Source organism: Brugia malayi (assembly GCF_000002995.4).
Source record: "Brugia malayi strain FR3 genome assembly, contig: Bm_v4_ChrX_scaffold_001, whole genome shotgun sequence".
NCBI lineage: Eukaryota > Metazoa > Nematoda > Chromadorea > Rhabditida > Onchocercidae > Brugia > Brugia malayi.
Window position 1 is genome coordinate 6,344,044 of NW_025062479.1, and position 13,978 is coordinate 6,358,021.

Genomic DNA, 13,978 nt, shown 5'->3' on the forward strand with positions numbered 1-13,978 from the left:
CATCTAAGTTCAAGCCGAATGCTGTAGTTATCAAGTGAGTTTTAGCTTCAGGTGGTATAGGGACTAAAACTGGGAAGAAAAAAAAAAAGAAAGAAGATATGGAAGATAAGATTTATAATACTGCATTAGCTGTGGACTGTTTTATAGAAAATTTTCCAGACATTAATGATCACTTCTATATTCGGAATTATAGACAATGTTGACGAAAAATAAGAAGCTTGAAGCTGTAGAGTGGTAGCTTTATTTATGTAAATTGCTCTAAATTATCAGTCATTTTTATCCATGCCTTGCCTCATTTTGTAAAATTATTGAAATCAACATTTATTACGAAACAGTGTTGGACGGCGTAAGTGTTAGGAATTGGAGGGGTTTACAATAAGACATTTCTTATTTCTAGGCTTACTCAAATAACAGACTTCCATCGATAAAACCATTATTTACTGTGTTCCACTCAAATCGCGTTGTATGTTACATCCTTCGCAGTGAATGGAATGTTTAGCGCTGCATTTCTTGTACTTGAAATTTACGCTGTTTGATACTAACGAGAAAACATTTAAATAATTTCTAACCTTTCCTAATCAGATCGTTCTTTAAGAGGGCCATATTTAGAAACACAGCCCATGGAAGTGTTTCTTAACTAAAATCACTACTTTTCAATAGTATTATCCTAAAAAGTGAAAAACAAACATCTAGAAATTACTATTCTTTTATCAGTGCTTCTTCCTACGATTACCGGAAACAAGACACTAATATTTACTATCCTTACGGGAATGTCCAGTGTCATTAGTGTTTTTATGCACCTTCCGCATTTCAGTTTTAATCTTTAAGACAGGTAATTTTGTGATGCAAAAGGGAAAATAAAAAATGAATTGTAACACATTTCTTGGTTAAATGTGAACACTAATGGCATTATGCAAATAAAATGAACTTGCTGGACAAGCATAGCTTACATCAATATTTCGGCTTCACTAAGGGGATCATCATTGTCCAATTCAGAGTCTGAGAAGTGAATTAGGTCATTCTCATTATCATAACTAACCGCCCCAACAGCAACAGATTCAGCATCATTAGAACTGGAACAGATGACAATTTCATTCTGGAATGCAATTTCCAATTGCAGCTGAGCACCAACGACGGAGGATACAGTAGTGTCATCACACGGTGTTACAAGTTGACGATCCCTCTCGGTGTCATGATGGCCAGAACTGGAACCTTCTCTATCTTCTACCAAATGTTTTTTGGTCTTTTTTGGAGAAGCATTACCCTCTAGCAACTCTCCTTTTTCTTTCTTCCTATCCTTTTCCTCCCCTTGCTCTTTTTTTTGCTCCTGTTTCTTATCCACATTTTTCTTACTACCGTGTTCGTCCCTCTCTTCGTGTTCAATTACTTCCACTGTTTGGACAAGTTTATTGAAGTTATCCTTTGCTTCGAATAAGTTTGGGTCCCGGTCAGAGATTGGCTTATCCTGAAAATTATTAGTCCTTTAGTAGTTCTTTGAGTAAGAAGATTCACCTTACATGTTGTAGTCTTTGATTAAAAATGTTGGCTTACTTGAAAAGGAACAGGAAAATTAAATTATTTCTCTGTACAAGTTCCATTAAAGCAGTTTACAATCTTGGATTTCAAAACTCGCTTTACTATGTCCAAAAACATTGCTGAGACGAATACGATTATTGGCTGCTCCCGTTTTGTCTGTGTTGGTAAGTTCACCATTTTTGAAATCATTATCAGCCGGAGTGCGTGACGGAACATTTAAACGATAAATCGAATTCGGACGACCAATGTAGCTCACTTTTTTCTGAAAATACTACCTGCATTCTGAATTTCATGTTTTTGTTCAGAAGAATTCTCTTACGAAGTACCAGCAACAGAAATTTGAAGCAAAGTCCAATTAAAATGTTTGGAACTTGAAACAGTTTTTCAGATATTCAAATCCTATGCACACATCAGAAAATCGGTAAGGAATGTGTTTTTAACAATTTTGTCTTAGCAAGAAAGAAACTCTAAATTATTAAACGTAAAGATGATTTAAGAATGAAGCGAGTACTGCGGAAAACGTTTAGATCTTTATTTCATGCTGTTTATCCTAAAACCATATTTTTAGATAGCCGTTTACACCACCACTGTTTTGCTGAATCACAGTTTGTAAATATAAATCTAAAACTTAGAATGAGAAATCTTAAAAATAAAAATGCTATCATAATAAGTATGGGTAATATGTAAGTTATGGCAATTCTTCTACGCCCGAAAATGACTTCGACTTCGAAACAATTTTCGAACCATGGATGTTGTAGCTATGGCATGAACCATATCAGTCATGTTTAAATCCATTCCACAACTATGGGACTGAAGTCGATGAAAGTACTGTGAGGACAATTCTGTGACCGACTAGTCGCTTAGTGTAGAATTAATTGTATGAAAAATTTGTCAACCATTATTACGAAGAATAAGCAGCAAATGATAATTTGAATTATTTTCATATTATTTATTTATATTTTTATTTATCTCATATTATTTATTCTGCTCTAAGACTCACTATCTTCTGTCAAAGACCACTAAATTATCAAAAATGATTATTAATAATACGAATTACTTCATCATAACTACGTGGATTTTGTCGATATGAAGGTACAAAATAATGATTTGTATCGAAAAAGCCGCGGTTCGAGGCCCAGTTCATGCGACGATTTGAAAAACGATCCATATAACTGTTATTATAATCAGATCGGCGGTAATGTGTACTGCTGAAATATCAATTGTGAAATTTTCAAACATATAAAATTCATTTACTCTACCATCATGTCTTGCTGTTGAATCATTCTTTATCACATCATAACTAATTGATTCTCTACGAATTTCACAGATTTCATAGAAAGGCAAACATAACATGTAACATACTCATCAAAAAAGCGACTTCGTCGTGTCCGGTGTCTTAATTTAGAAAATCCATGGTTTTCTGGAGGGTTCGTCTCAGGAGGGTGGAGTTCGAATTGTGGTTCCTCAAGTGACAGATGTTCTGATGGGATGGAAACGAAATGCAGTGACTGGTGACGGCATACTTGTCCAGCAGTTGTTATCCACTGAGCTAAAATTTAGCGCCGTTCATAGGGTTTTAAAAAAAGAACTGAATCAGTAGAAGTGCTTACAGTTTTGAATGACATTAGCCAGATTGGTCATCCAGATTCGCTGGTCACGAAGACTCATTTGTTGAAGGACACAACGTGACCATTCCGGATCATCGATTGTACATGTAAGTGTATCCTGAATATGCCATACTAACATGTCTTTTTTAAATTCTATTAAATTTAAGCAAGGTTCTTCTTATCAAAATTATCACACTCAAGACGTCGCTAAATATAAATAAGAATATTCAGAAGAAAAAAGCTATATCACCGCAAGAGTGCATCCATTCCTTCCGAGGGGCCCATCAATGGGAAAAATAATATCGTTTCCATTGAATGATGGCATCAGTAATCTGCAATTAGTTTTGTAATCAACATGACCTAGAAATTAGTATTTTTATGCGAACACCATTTAAATTTGTTGGGTGAAGATTAAATGGAAAAGAAAGATACTACACGAATGCTGTTGACACACAGTTTGTCATGTATTTCAGGAATTCTTAAATTTTTATCTCTCTATGAAATCTGAAACAAAATTGCTTGAGGAGATCAGGTAGATGATGCCTATAGCAGCTTTCATTATCTGAATTTTTGTCCTATTGTGTCAATTTTCTTTTGCCTTCTTTCTCATTTGCATAAATCCAATAAAGAAAAAAATGGCTTCGTGTTTTTCCTGATGTTTTTTCAAGTTCGAAAGTTTTTAGGTATCTGAAATAGAAAAGATGACACCACAGATGAATAACAAAAGTAAATAGAGTACTTTTCCTCGACAGTGCGATCAAGCATTGGATTTTGTTCAACTATAGCGTGCATTTGCGATCGTGCCACCATGCAACCACCGTATTCGCGAGCACGAGTTGCCATGATACGGTTTACCTCCATATATTTATCACTACCAAATCCTGAAGTTCTCATTATTGCTTATAAGTGAACAATATTTTTCTCCAACAATCGCATCCTTTTGCATATTGGAGGGATTTTATCATTACAATTTTTTTGAGCTACTGGCTAAACTTCGTTCAGGAACTTTGAGCTTTTGCAGTACCAGGCGAACATATATTTTTACTGGAATGTAAGATTGCTTTTACAAAGATTTGGAAAAAAAGTTTTATTTTCTATAGTCTCCTTGATGTAAATAAAGGACATTTACACCAATATGAATAAACTAAAGAATTTAACATATGTAAACCTTGTGAAAGTGAATCAAAGATAACCTGGAGTAAATTCAATCAGATTCATGCGATAAAGAGCCATAAGCTCATCCCAGTAGTTTGATTTATCTGGGTAGCTTTTAAAGCAAAATGGTAACAGTGCTTGAGCCTGATGACCACGTGATATAAAATACCACAAGGCAATTGTTATCCCACGTGCGCTTAATTTCTTCACAGCATTTGCGCCTTTAGAATAGCTAAATAAACCACTTTTCTTGGTTATTCTAGATTTATTAAGCATGAGGAAATAATTGGTCTCAGGAAGATAGTTGAAAATAAAAAAGATAGGCAAAACCATTTCTTAATGATGAAAATATCAACAACCAATGGAATTCAACAGTATTTCGTAGTAACCGTTGCCATTTTCTGTAATTTCTAATCATTAAGCTTCTAAGGAATTTTTCGAAATTTTTGGCAAAGAAAGTGCTAATTTTGAATAAAACAAAACTGCATTGATTTAAACTTGCATAGCAACCAATTATGCAGATTGGTTGTTATGCAAATTTAAATTTGAACATAGGATTGCATACGCGAAGCCAACTTCAACACCATTGATAAAGATGGGACGAAGAAGACGATTCTGACTTCGTTCTGTTATCTTGTCTGATCCATTGGTAAAAATTACAGATAAAGGCACTCGTTCAATCTGAAAATTTGCAATCGATAGATTACCATAACAATATTTTCTAATAGTATGAAATTTTTTCTCATCCATGAAAAATTTTGTATTTTAGAAAAATGAATTATGTAAAGAGGTTGTATACTAAAATATCACACAAAAATTCAAACCACATTAGAGGAAAAAATGACTTTTGTTAGAAACGTAAATTATATGTTTCAAGACGTGAAGAATGCCTAGATTCACATTGAAATCACTATACCAATAATGACTTCATTTCCGAGTAGGAAGTATGAGAACTTATGTCTATATTTAATTACTACGATGCTAGCTTTTATTTTAGACTAAAGCACTAATTATTCTAAGACCATAATATATGAAATTTTATATCTCTTAAAGCATATCAGATTCGACAACACTCCTGATTTAATTTACACTGCTGAGTTTTTCAGAAATATTATGATTTTTCAAACTTCAATGAAACAATATACCGGAAACCAGATTTTGATTTTACAATATATAACATTAAGAAAAATGTAACTTTCTAAATCAAAACAAGTAAAAGTATAGATTAGGCACACCTAATTTTCCTACGTAATTACTAAAATCTAAAAGATACAAGATATGTTCTTAAATATTGGTGTACATCATTTTTACAGCAACAGAAGATGATAATATCAACAAATGGCAAAAAGGTCACAACTCAATAGTGTTATTAATTAGAATCTTTCTAAAAGTAAATATTAAAGATGATACGGAGAAAAAACAAAATAACCTTTGGAACTCGATCTGGTTTTGTAGAACGCATTTCGAGAGTAGTTGTAAGCCAACAGAAAAAAGAAAATGACTTCGAAATGAACTGGTGAAGTCACACGCAAACAACCAATGCTAATCTAATGTATGCTTTATTTTAGAAATTGTCTTACATTTATAGTCACTTTCACATTTTGAATAAATTTTGTTCCAAAATATGGTTTTTCCAATTTGCATATTGATTTTGAGTGCTGCGCTTTAAAGCATTGCGCATTCAGTAAGTCATAATTTCTGCATTTAATTGATGACCTGAAGAGGTCATACGATTATTTTAGTATGAACTTTACAGAAACAAACAGAGACGAAGGCATTTTGTTATTGAAAGAAATAATCATGCTTTCAACCTGTTGATTTCATAAAGTGGTTTTTAGGTGAGTGTCAAGTCTGGAAAGCATTTCTAAATTCATAAATGGTACAGGAGAAAAAAAGAAGAATCAAAGGATTAACACAAAATTTCTCGCTATTGTATCTCATTTACCTACAGGGATTACTCTGCTTGTGCTCTTTATGAATGTTTAGTTAACAATATGAATCTTCAATCATTCGAACAAACTGATAAGTAATATGCACGTAACTTCAATGGAAAAATCTTTGCTTTTGCAATATAAATGAAACTCAAAACTTCAAGTTATGCATTCGATAAACGAGTTTACTCTATATTTGACGGTGACTCGTCGTTTTTGTTATACCACTATTACTCGAACCTTAAATTTTTGTTACTTTTGACATTGAACGTAATGAAACTATTCATGTAAGTGTAATATTTCTCCTATTTCCATAATTATTTTCTCCATACTTCTTTCTTAGGCCAGTTTTTTTTGAATAACGTTTAGCACAGAGTCATTTGTCCATCACTTACTGTAAATGGAACAAAGAATACCTGTTTCAATATCTGAACCTTCTTCACTTTTCTTTTATCTTATATTGTCACGAATGAGTAAAATGCCTTGTGGTTGGTTCTCTTTCTTGAATCATAGAAAGTTTTTTCATAAGTTTTCGACTAGTTGAAAATGTATTTTCCCATATTTCTTTTATTTCCTCGTCTTCCTTGTGCCAACATACATGTTAGCACACTACTAATGCATGCATCACTTGTATTTATGGAAATCTAGACACTTGCGTGCACAATCGGACAAGCGTTTGGACTTCAGTTTTTCATAGTTCGAATTATTGAAGACAAATTGATTACTTTGTTCTTTTTTCAAATTAAATAGTTTCTAAAAAGATTCCACGAGAGTTTCATGTAATGAATTTTTTCGCCTGGTTTTACTTTTACAAAAGTCAGAAAACGAAATAGTTTCTAAGCCAAAAAATAAGATATTTTTTTAAATGACACAAATCGTTTTATTTGAAATCTCTGAAAGCTACTGTATAATACTGGAGAAATTATATTTCAACCAGTCGATCGAAAATTTCGATTTAACGCGAAGAAAAAAAGTCAGTATCGCACTACATATGAAAAATAACAGCCCTATGCAAAGAATGTAAGAGATCATCTCAGCTTACATCAAATAAGTAACAATTTCAATGTTTTCGGTTTCTTTTTGTGATTTTCCAGTTCAGTTTTCATCGTTTCTGCCACAGGATTGCCAGATAGCAATAGTTGCGTTAAATTTGGTAAAGATGTGTACAGGCGGTCAACATCTATTTCTAAAAGTAAAAGTAATATTTTACGTTAAAGGCATCACTAGTTCTTTGGCATTTGGGTGTGGAACGTAATGTTGATTGGTGTTAACACTTGAGTACAACGAATAAAAATGTAAAGAAAATTACCGGTGATGTTGTTGCCGCTAAGATCAAGGTATGTAAGCTGTTTCATGTTGAAAATACCAACAGGAAATGTTGTTAATTTATTATTCGATAAATTCATTCCCTGCATTGCAGTCCATTCACCAACTTCAATAGGGAATTCCTCGATCGCATTACCCTCCACATTGAACACTACAACTTTTTATTCGTTATTTTCAATCAAGCTAATTTCATCAATAAGCCGACAGAGAGATGTAGTGTGAGTAACATCAAAGAATTAGGTTTAATTTGCAAATAACCTTTCATTTTATTTTTAAATAACGAATAACATACAATAAGAGAATTGAGGAATAATCAAGATTAGGTGCTTACTAGTCATATTGCTGAATCGTTCAACCATTTTCTTAGGAAATTTGGTGAGAGAGTTATTTCTCAGGTTGCATTTATTAATTTCATACCCTTTCAGCACAAGGTATATTGCATCAGCGATATACATTACGCCACAATCTGAGAGATCTGAAAATATGTCTTTAATTGCGCTTTAAAGAAACTGCCATTCAAATGAGACAAATTTTGTGCCCTTACCTGATCCTAGAAATTCATATCAGCTCTATTTAAGGAAAAAAGATTGTTTTAAGGAGTGTCCCTTATCCCTTGTCCTTGTTGTGCTCACCAAGGTAGCCGGACGCTTTCGCTGCTTCACATCTGTGCATTACACGTGTTACAGCTTTTCCTGCAGCAAGAGCCATCTTCCCTGAAGTTTCGTAAACATAACTAATACGAAACATTACACTTTTTACGAAGTTTGGAAACAAAAAGAAGTCGATAAATGAAGGAAAAACTGAACGCAATATGGTTTCCTGAATTCCTCTGCAGACTGACATGTGGCATTCTAACAGGCCCGATTTCTAAAGAAAATAAATTTTTCTTGATAAGGTGAAGTATGTAAAATTGCTGAGTGATATATTGTTATTGCTCTTCATTTGAGAAGTAAAACCCATCCAATGCCATCAAAAGTTCTGTAAAGCAACTTTAGCACTTATAAAATGCGAAAAGTAAAACTCAAGTTTCTGGTCTGAAGAGATGCCTTCAAAAAGAAAATTTCGAGCTTCCACTGGAATTCTCAGTGCATAAATTTGAAATGTCTGCTCGATTAATTCACCAGTTATACAGTTTAAAAAAATTTAATTGTTCAATCACTGACTGGAGTGGTCGGAACCAAGTGATGAGATGAACAAGCAGATAATGCAAGAGTAGCGAAAAAGTGAAACAAGCAAGAAGTTAGTGAGTGGAAAGCGATGAAAGTTGAAGTGTTTGGATGAGGTGAAGTCAAGCAGCACAGTAAAGGGCAAAGGAGAAATTAAAATGAGAAAAAGAAATGGATGGGAAGAGAAAGAGCGGTCGGAAGGGATTGAAATACACGCTGCAAACAACTGCTCTGCTACAGACTAACTGTGATTTAGCCGCCCTACCACTTCCCCAAACTGATTCACTTAGTGGGTTAGGCCGTTCGGTTAATACCCATCTGTAGACTGAAGGATTCCTGCTTTGTCTTTACTAACTCTTATTCTTGCCCACAAACTGAGCCGTTTATCCTGCTGTCATCGAGAAAGTTTCTTCCATCGAGAATTACGGGCTATTTATAGCTGTTAAGTGAATTCAGTACGATGTTAATACAGAAGATTAGTACTTCTCATTTGTTTATTGTTTTTCAGTTTTTCATTCTGGACAGCACAACTTATGCAACAATTTGTAGTTTGTGACGCATTTTTTTTAGCAAATTGGGAAATATCAGAAGTTTGCATGTCTATCCATGCATAAATCTGCAAATTTAAGCCTACTTTATTTTTAACTTTCGCTAGCAAAGACTTAGTTAGAAGGATTATGACTTGACATATATTTCAGCTACAGATGTTGTAATTAGATGCATGTCATTTCATTCATGTTTCTTTCGTCACAGTTCTCTGTTTTTATTGACATTGACATTGAGAGAACTTAATAAAAAATTCAGTTTAGTATGGAGATTAAAGTTGAGTTATGACAGAAACAAGTAAACGTGTTTACTAATTGGAAACAAGAAATGTTCTTGAGGGTTTCAGATTCTTCAGAAGATGTTGCTAGTGCTACTGCTGATCCAGTGTCCATTTCCTCACCAGCTCGAAGTCTTTCATACAGTTGCTCCATCTCTTTAAACAATAGCTTTCTTTCCATCATCGCAAAGCAAAAGTGATTTGTATGACCAAATAAAGATTATTGCTTACCTGGTTTAATGAACAGCCGAATGCGCATATACAACCATTTGCTGTAGAATATCTCAACGCAATAGACAATAACATTCGTCACAGAAAATATCTGAGTCATATCAACAGTTAAAGTTTGCTTGCATGTTTAAGGGCTTTGTGGTAAGATGTTAATTAATAATATAATAATAATAATAATAATAATAATAATAATAATAATAATAATAATAATAATAATAATAATAATAATAATAATAATAATAATAATAATAATAATAATAATAATAATAATAATAATAATAATAATAATAATAATAATAATAATAATAATAATAATAATAATAATAATAATAATAATAATAATAATAATAATAATAATAATAATAATAATAATAATAATAATAATAATAATAATAATAATAATAATAATAATAATAATAATAATAATAATAATAAATAATAATAATAATAATAATAATAATAATAATAATAATAATAATAATAATAATAATAATAATAATAATAATAATAATAATATAATAATAATAATAATAATAATAATAATAATAATAATAATAATAATAATAATAATAATAATAATAATAATAATAATAATAATAATAATAATAATAATAATAATAATAATAATAATAATAATAATAATAATAATAATAATAATAATAATAATAATAATAATAATAATAATAATAATAATAATAATAATAATAATAATAATAATAATAATAATAATAATAATAATAATAATAATAATAATAATAATAATAATAATAATAATAATAATAATAATAATAATAATAATAATAATAATAATATAATAATAATAATAATAATAATAATAATAATAATGATAATAATAATAATAATGATAATAATAATAATAATAATAATAATAATAATAATGATAATAATAATAATAATGATAATAATAATAATAATGATAATAATAATAATAATGATAATAATAATAATAATGATAATAATAATAATAATGATAATAATAATAATAATGATAATAATAATAATAATGATAATAATAATAATAATGATAATAATAATAATAATGATAATAATAATAATAATGATAATAATAATAATAATGATAATAATAATAATAATGATAATAATAATAATAATGATAATAATAATAATAATGATAATAATAATAATAATTAATAATAATAATAATTAATAATAATAATAATTAATAATAATAATAATAATTAATAATAATAATAATTAATAATAATAATAATAACAATAATAATAATAATAATAATAATAATATTAATATAATAATAAATTATGAGATAGGATGAAGAACTGAAAAAGGCATTCTTATCTAGGTTCCACAAGCATATCTATCCAGAATAATGGTAATAATTTTACCATAGCTATATAGAACTGCTTTGGAATTTTAGCTTTGAAATTTGTGTATTTCCAGGCGTGTTCCCAGGTGTTAAGTAAATACATCGTTGAAGTGCTCGCAGTGCACCACAATATGATATGAATAGCGCATCGGACGAAATCTATTTTCTGCGTCAACAAAACGTTTTAATTTATATGTTTTTTCTCTCTTTTGATTTGAAATGGTTCCATTTGATCTTCAAAAGAACTAATTTGACTATAAAATTATAAATAATTTGATTTTGGAGTTATAATTTCATAAAAAGGAAGGAGATACTCTAGATAAGGGAAGAATGCTCCGAGTGACTGATATTATTGTACAAATTAGATATATGAGATCGATTGCGACAATAGAGACTGGAAAAGTCATTCCAGATACAGCTTGGCATGGTAATTTGTGGCCTGAATTCCGCCATAGAAAACAACTTGAATCTTTCAAATCAATCTGAGATACGTCGCTTTAGGTTTCAAAAATACTTTCTGTTTCTCACTTCGGAATCAAACATTACTGAAGTATTTCATTTTTATCAAGATCATTACTTTATTAGTGTTCTTTCAAAATCATCTAAGGGTAAAAATTAAAGCCAGGAAACAAATAAATAAGCAAAAGCCGTTATTTCAAAAATATTCCCAACCTTTTTCTGAAATTGGAAAAAGGAAGTACCAACTTACTGTGATGCAGCTGTAGCTTTCAAAAATTTCACTGGAGGCAGTCATTTCTTCGGGTTCACTGCTAGCATTATTATTTGTTCTGTTATTCGATACTTCTGTCGTTTCTAGTAAAATACCAAAAATTCAATTTTTGAAGGAGCTCTTTACGTGTAAACTGAGATAACGAAAGTTTTTCATTAATTTGTATCGGTAAACAATGAAATAAACGGTTATCACTTCACCTGCGACAATCGCCTTATAGCGGTATCAATAATTTACAAAAAACTTATGCACTACGGCAAGATAAAGATTAACAATTTAATATTAACAAATGTGAAGTAATGCGGTTTCAGATATGCAAAAGGGGGACAACTGACTGTTTTCCAGATATTCGTATGAGACCACTGTTTTATTGTGATTTTGACGACTATAATAATTGCTCTCATTTGAAGGTAATCTGTTTTTAAGGAATAAATTTTGAACAAATTGCGCACAAGAGCTATTCGGACGAGATAGTATCTAAATCATTTATTATTTTTATTACAACCAAATCATTAGTAACAGTCTACTTTTTTTATACCAAACCAAATTTCTTTCATATAACAAATTTCTAAGAAAAACCGAAGCAGACTTTCAAATAAACCAAAACTTACAAAAATTTTCATGTTTTAACTAACTGTGTGCTTCAACATTGGTTTTAAATTTTTGTTGCTATATAAACTGAGGAAAAAAAAATATTTTTCCAATGCTTTATGATAAACTATATGACAAATTTATCAAGAAACCTAGATCACAACAACAAAAACTATAGAAATTATAGATAATCTAGACTTAAACGAAAATTGAAATTATAGATTGAAGTTCTTATGCTTCTGAGTTTTGGGACTGTTACAAATTTTGGTAGTGTTTCGAAAAAGCTGTCCGAATAAATGATTATAAATAAGGCAATCGAAATAGGAATGATATAGATCACTCGGGATAACGGAATAGCTAGCATTAATTGGCGTTCATAGTGAATCAAAAATCTTCAATAAAGTCGTGTGATTTTAAATCTTGAAAAGATAATTTGTTATCTCGCAACATAAATTTTAAAACAGGAAGGTACGTTTATTAAACATTTCATGTTTAATAAATTGTTTTTTCATCATAATTTATGTTATTATGACGACCTCAGCCATCATCATTACGATAATTTTTCGAACCTTTTTTTAAAGTAAATGAAATATCTCTCCAATATTGTAAAATCACTGTACTTGAAGTGTATTAACACATTTTTCAACAAGAAAAAATATGCGATATGCGATACCCGATCTAAAGAAGTTTTACCGCACAGACGATACGTCCCGAGAAGAAGGGAAATAGTTAGAAAAGAATTGATCATTTGCATTGCTTTCACTACAAAGAATAAGCGCATGTTGGGTTGTTTCCTAAAATTTAACATACTCTGACTAATTTGCATGGAAAACATTGGATTTTAAAAAGTAATGCTTTTGGAGAATCGTAAATTCATAAATTCAATACCACACGATCGGAAACGACTGTTCTTAAAGCTCAATAAGTGAAATAACCGTCGCTCCTTAACTCCAAATTTAAAATACCACTATATTATTCAAAACGGATTTATATTCAGCATGTTGATTCATTCACAAAATGTAAATTTTTGTAGTCAGTTCAATTCAATTCGGATTCTTCGTCTGCTGCAAGTCTGAAATTCAGCAAACGTGTCATGTTCCCATAAAAATGTCCATAGTTGAAGTTAGGAAATTATTAGTCTAAAGTCAGTTCTTCAACTTGTGTAGCAGTAATGCTTTGTTTATATGTTGTATGCTGCTAATTATCTGATATTTCAATGCTTTTAATAGAAAAAACGTTTTAATAGGAACCGAAATTAAATATTGTTCATAACCTTAACAATCTAAATTATTTTGAGCTGCCACCCACTTTTATGCTCATTGATTTCTGCCTTAACTTAGCAGCGACCCAGCAAGTCGCCTTCTTTCAAACGAAACATTTATTGTTTCCATGGTTTCCTCAGCATTATATACTACAAAAGTAACAATAAGCTAACACTACACTATTCAAAATCACTTGGTTTTACAGCGTTGTTAAGGTCTGTATATTTCTAACAAACCTATCTGATGGATATTT

The 13,978-nt window shown here is 30.5% G+C and overlaps 3 protein-coding genes across 4 annotated transcripts; all 3 read right to left on the reverse strand.

Moving 5' to 3' along the window:
* Positions 1 to 946: 946 nt before the first annotated feature.
* On the reverse strand, positions 947 to 5,760 carry Bm6342 (Uncharacterized protein; the record flags this gene model as incomplete). Its single annotated transcript, XM_043073846.1, has 10 exons — positions 947 to 1,465; positions 1,634 to 1,798; positions 2,594 to 2,744; positions 2,899 to 3,085; positions 3,147 to 3,261; positions 3,394 to 3,475; positions 3,883 to 4,024; positions 4,337 to 4,530; positions 4,864 to 4,979; positions 5,728 to 5,760. The coding sequence occupies 10 exons, from the start codon at positions 5,758 to 5,760 to the stop codon at positions 947 to 949; spliced, it is 1,704 nt and encodes a 567-aa protein (XP_042929780.1).
* A 1,512-nt stretch (positions 5,761 to 7,272) lies between these two features.
* Bm4924 (Uncharacterized protein) lies at positions 7,273 to 8,263 on the reverse strand (the record flags this gene model as incomplete). 2 transcript variants are annotated; one of them, XM_001899129.1, is made up of 4 exons in its annotated part: positions 7,273 to 7,415; positions 7,539 to 7,706; positions 7,887 to 8,030; positions 8,188 to 8,263. In XM_001899129.1, the coding sequence occupies 4 exons, from the start codon at positions 8,261 to 8,263 to the stop codon at positions 7,273 to 7,275; spliced, it is 531 nt and encodes a 176-aa protein (XP_001899164.1). The 2 variants fall into 2 exon arrangements, with proteins under 2 accessions (XP_001899164.1, XP_042929781.1); XM_043073847.1 differs by lacking the exon at positions 8,188 to 8,263 and having other exon boundaries at positions 7,887 to 8,010.
* A 220-nt stretch (positions 8,264 to 8,483) lies between these two features.
* On the reverse strand, positions 8,484 to 13,211 carry Bm1270 (Uncharacterized protein; the record flags this gene model as incomplete). The annotated part of the gene is made up of 9 exons (XM_043073848.1): positions 8,484 to 8,533; positions 8,719 to 8,937; positions 9,563 to 9,700; positions 9,776 to 9,866; positions 11,162 to 11,308; positions 11,457 to 11,624; positions 11,852 to 11,955; positions 12,208 to 12,349; positions 13,137 to 13,211. The coding sequence occupies 9 exons, from the start codon at positions 13,209 to 13,211 to the stop codon at positions 8,484 to 8,486; spliced, it is 1,134 nt and encodes a 377-aa protein (XP_042929782.1).
* Between the last annotated feature and the right edge of the window lie 767 nt (positions 13,212 to 13,978).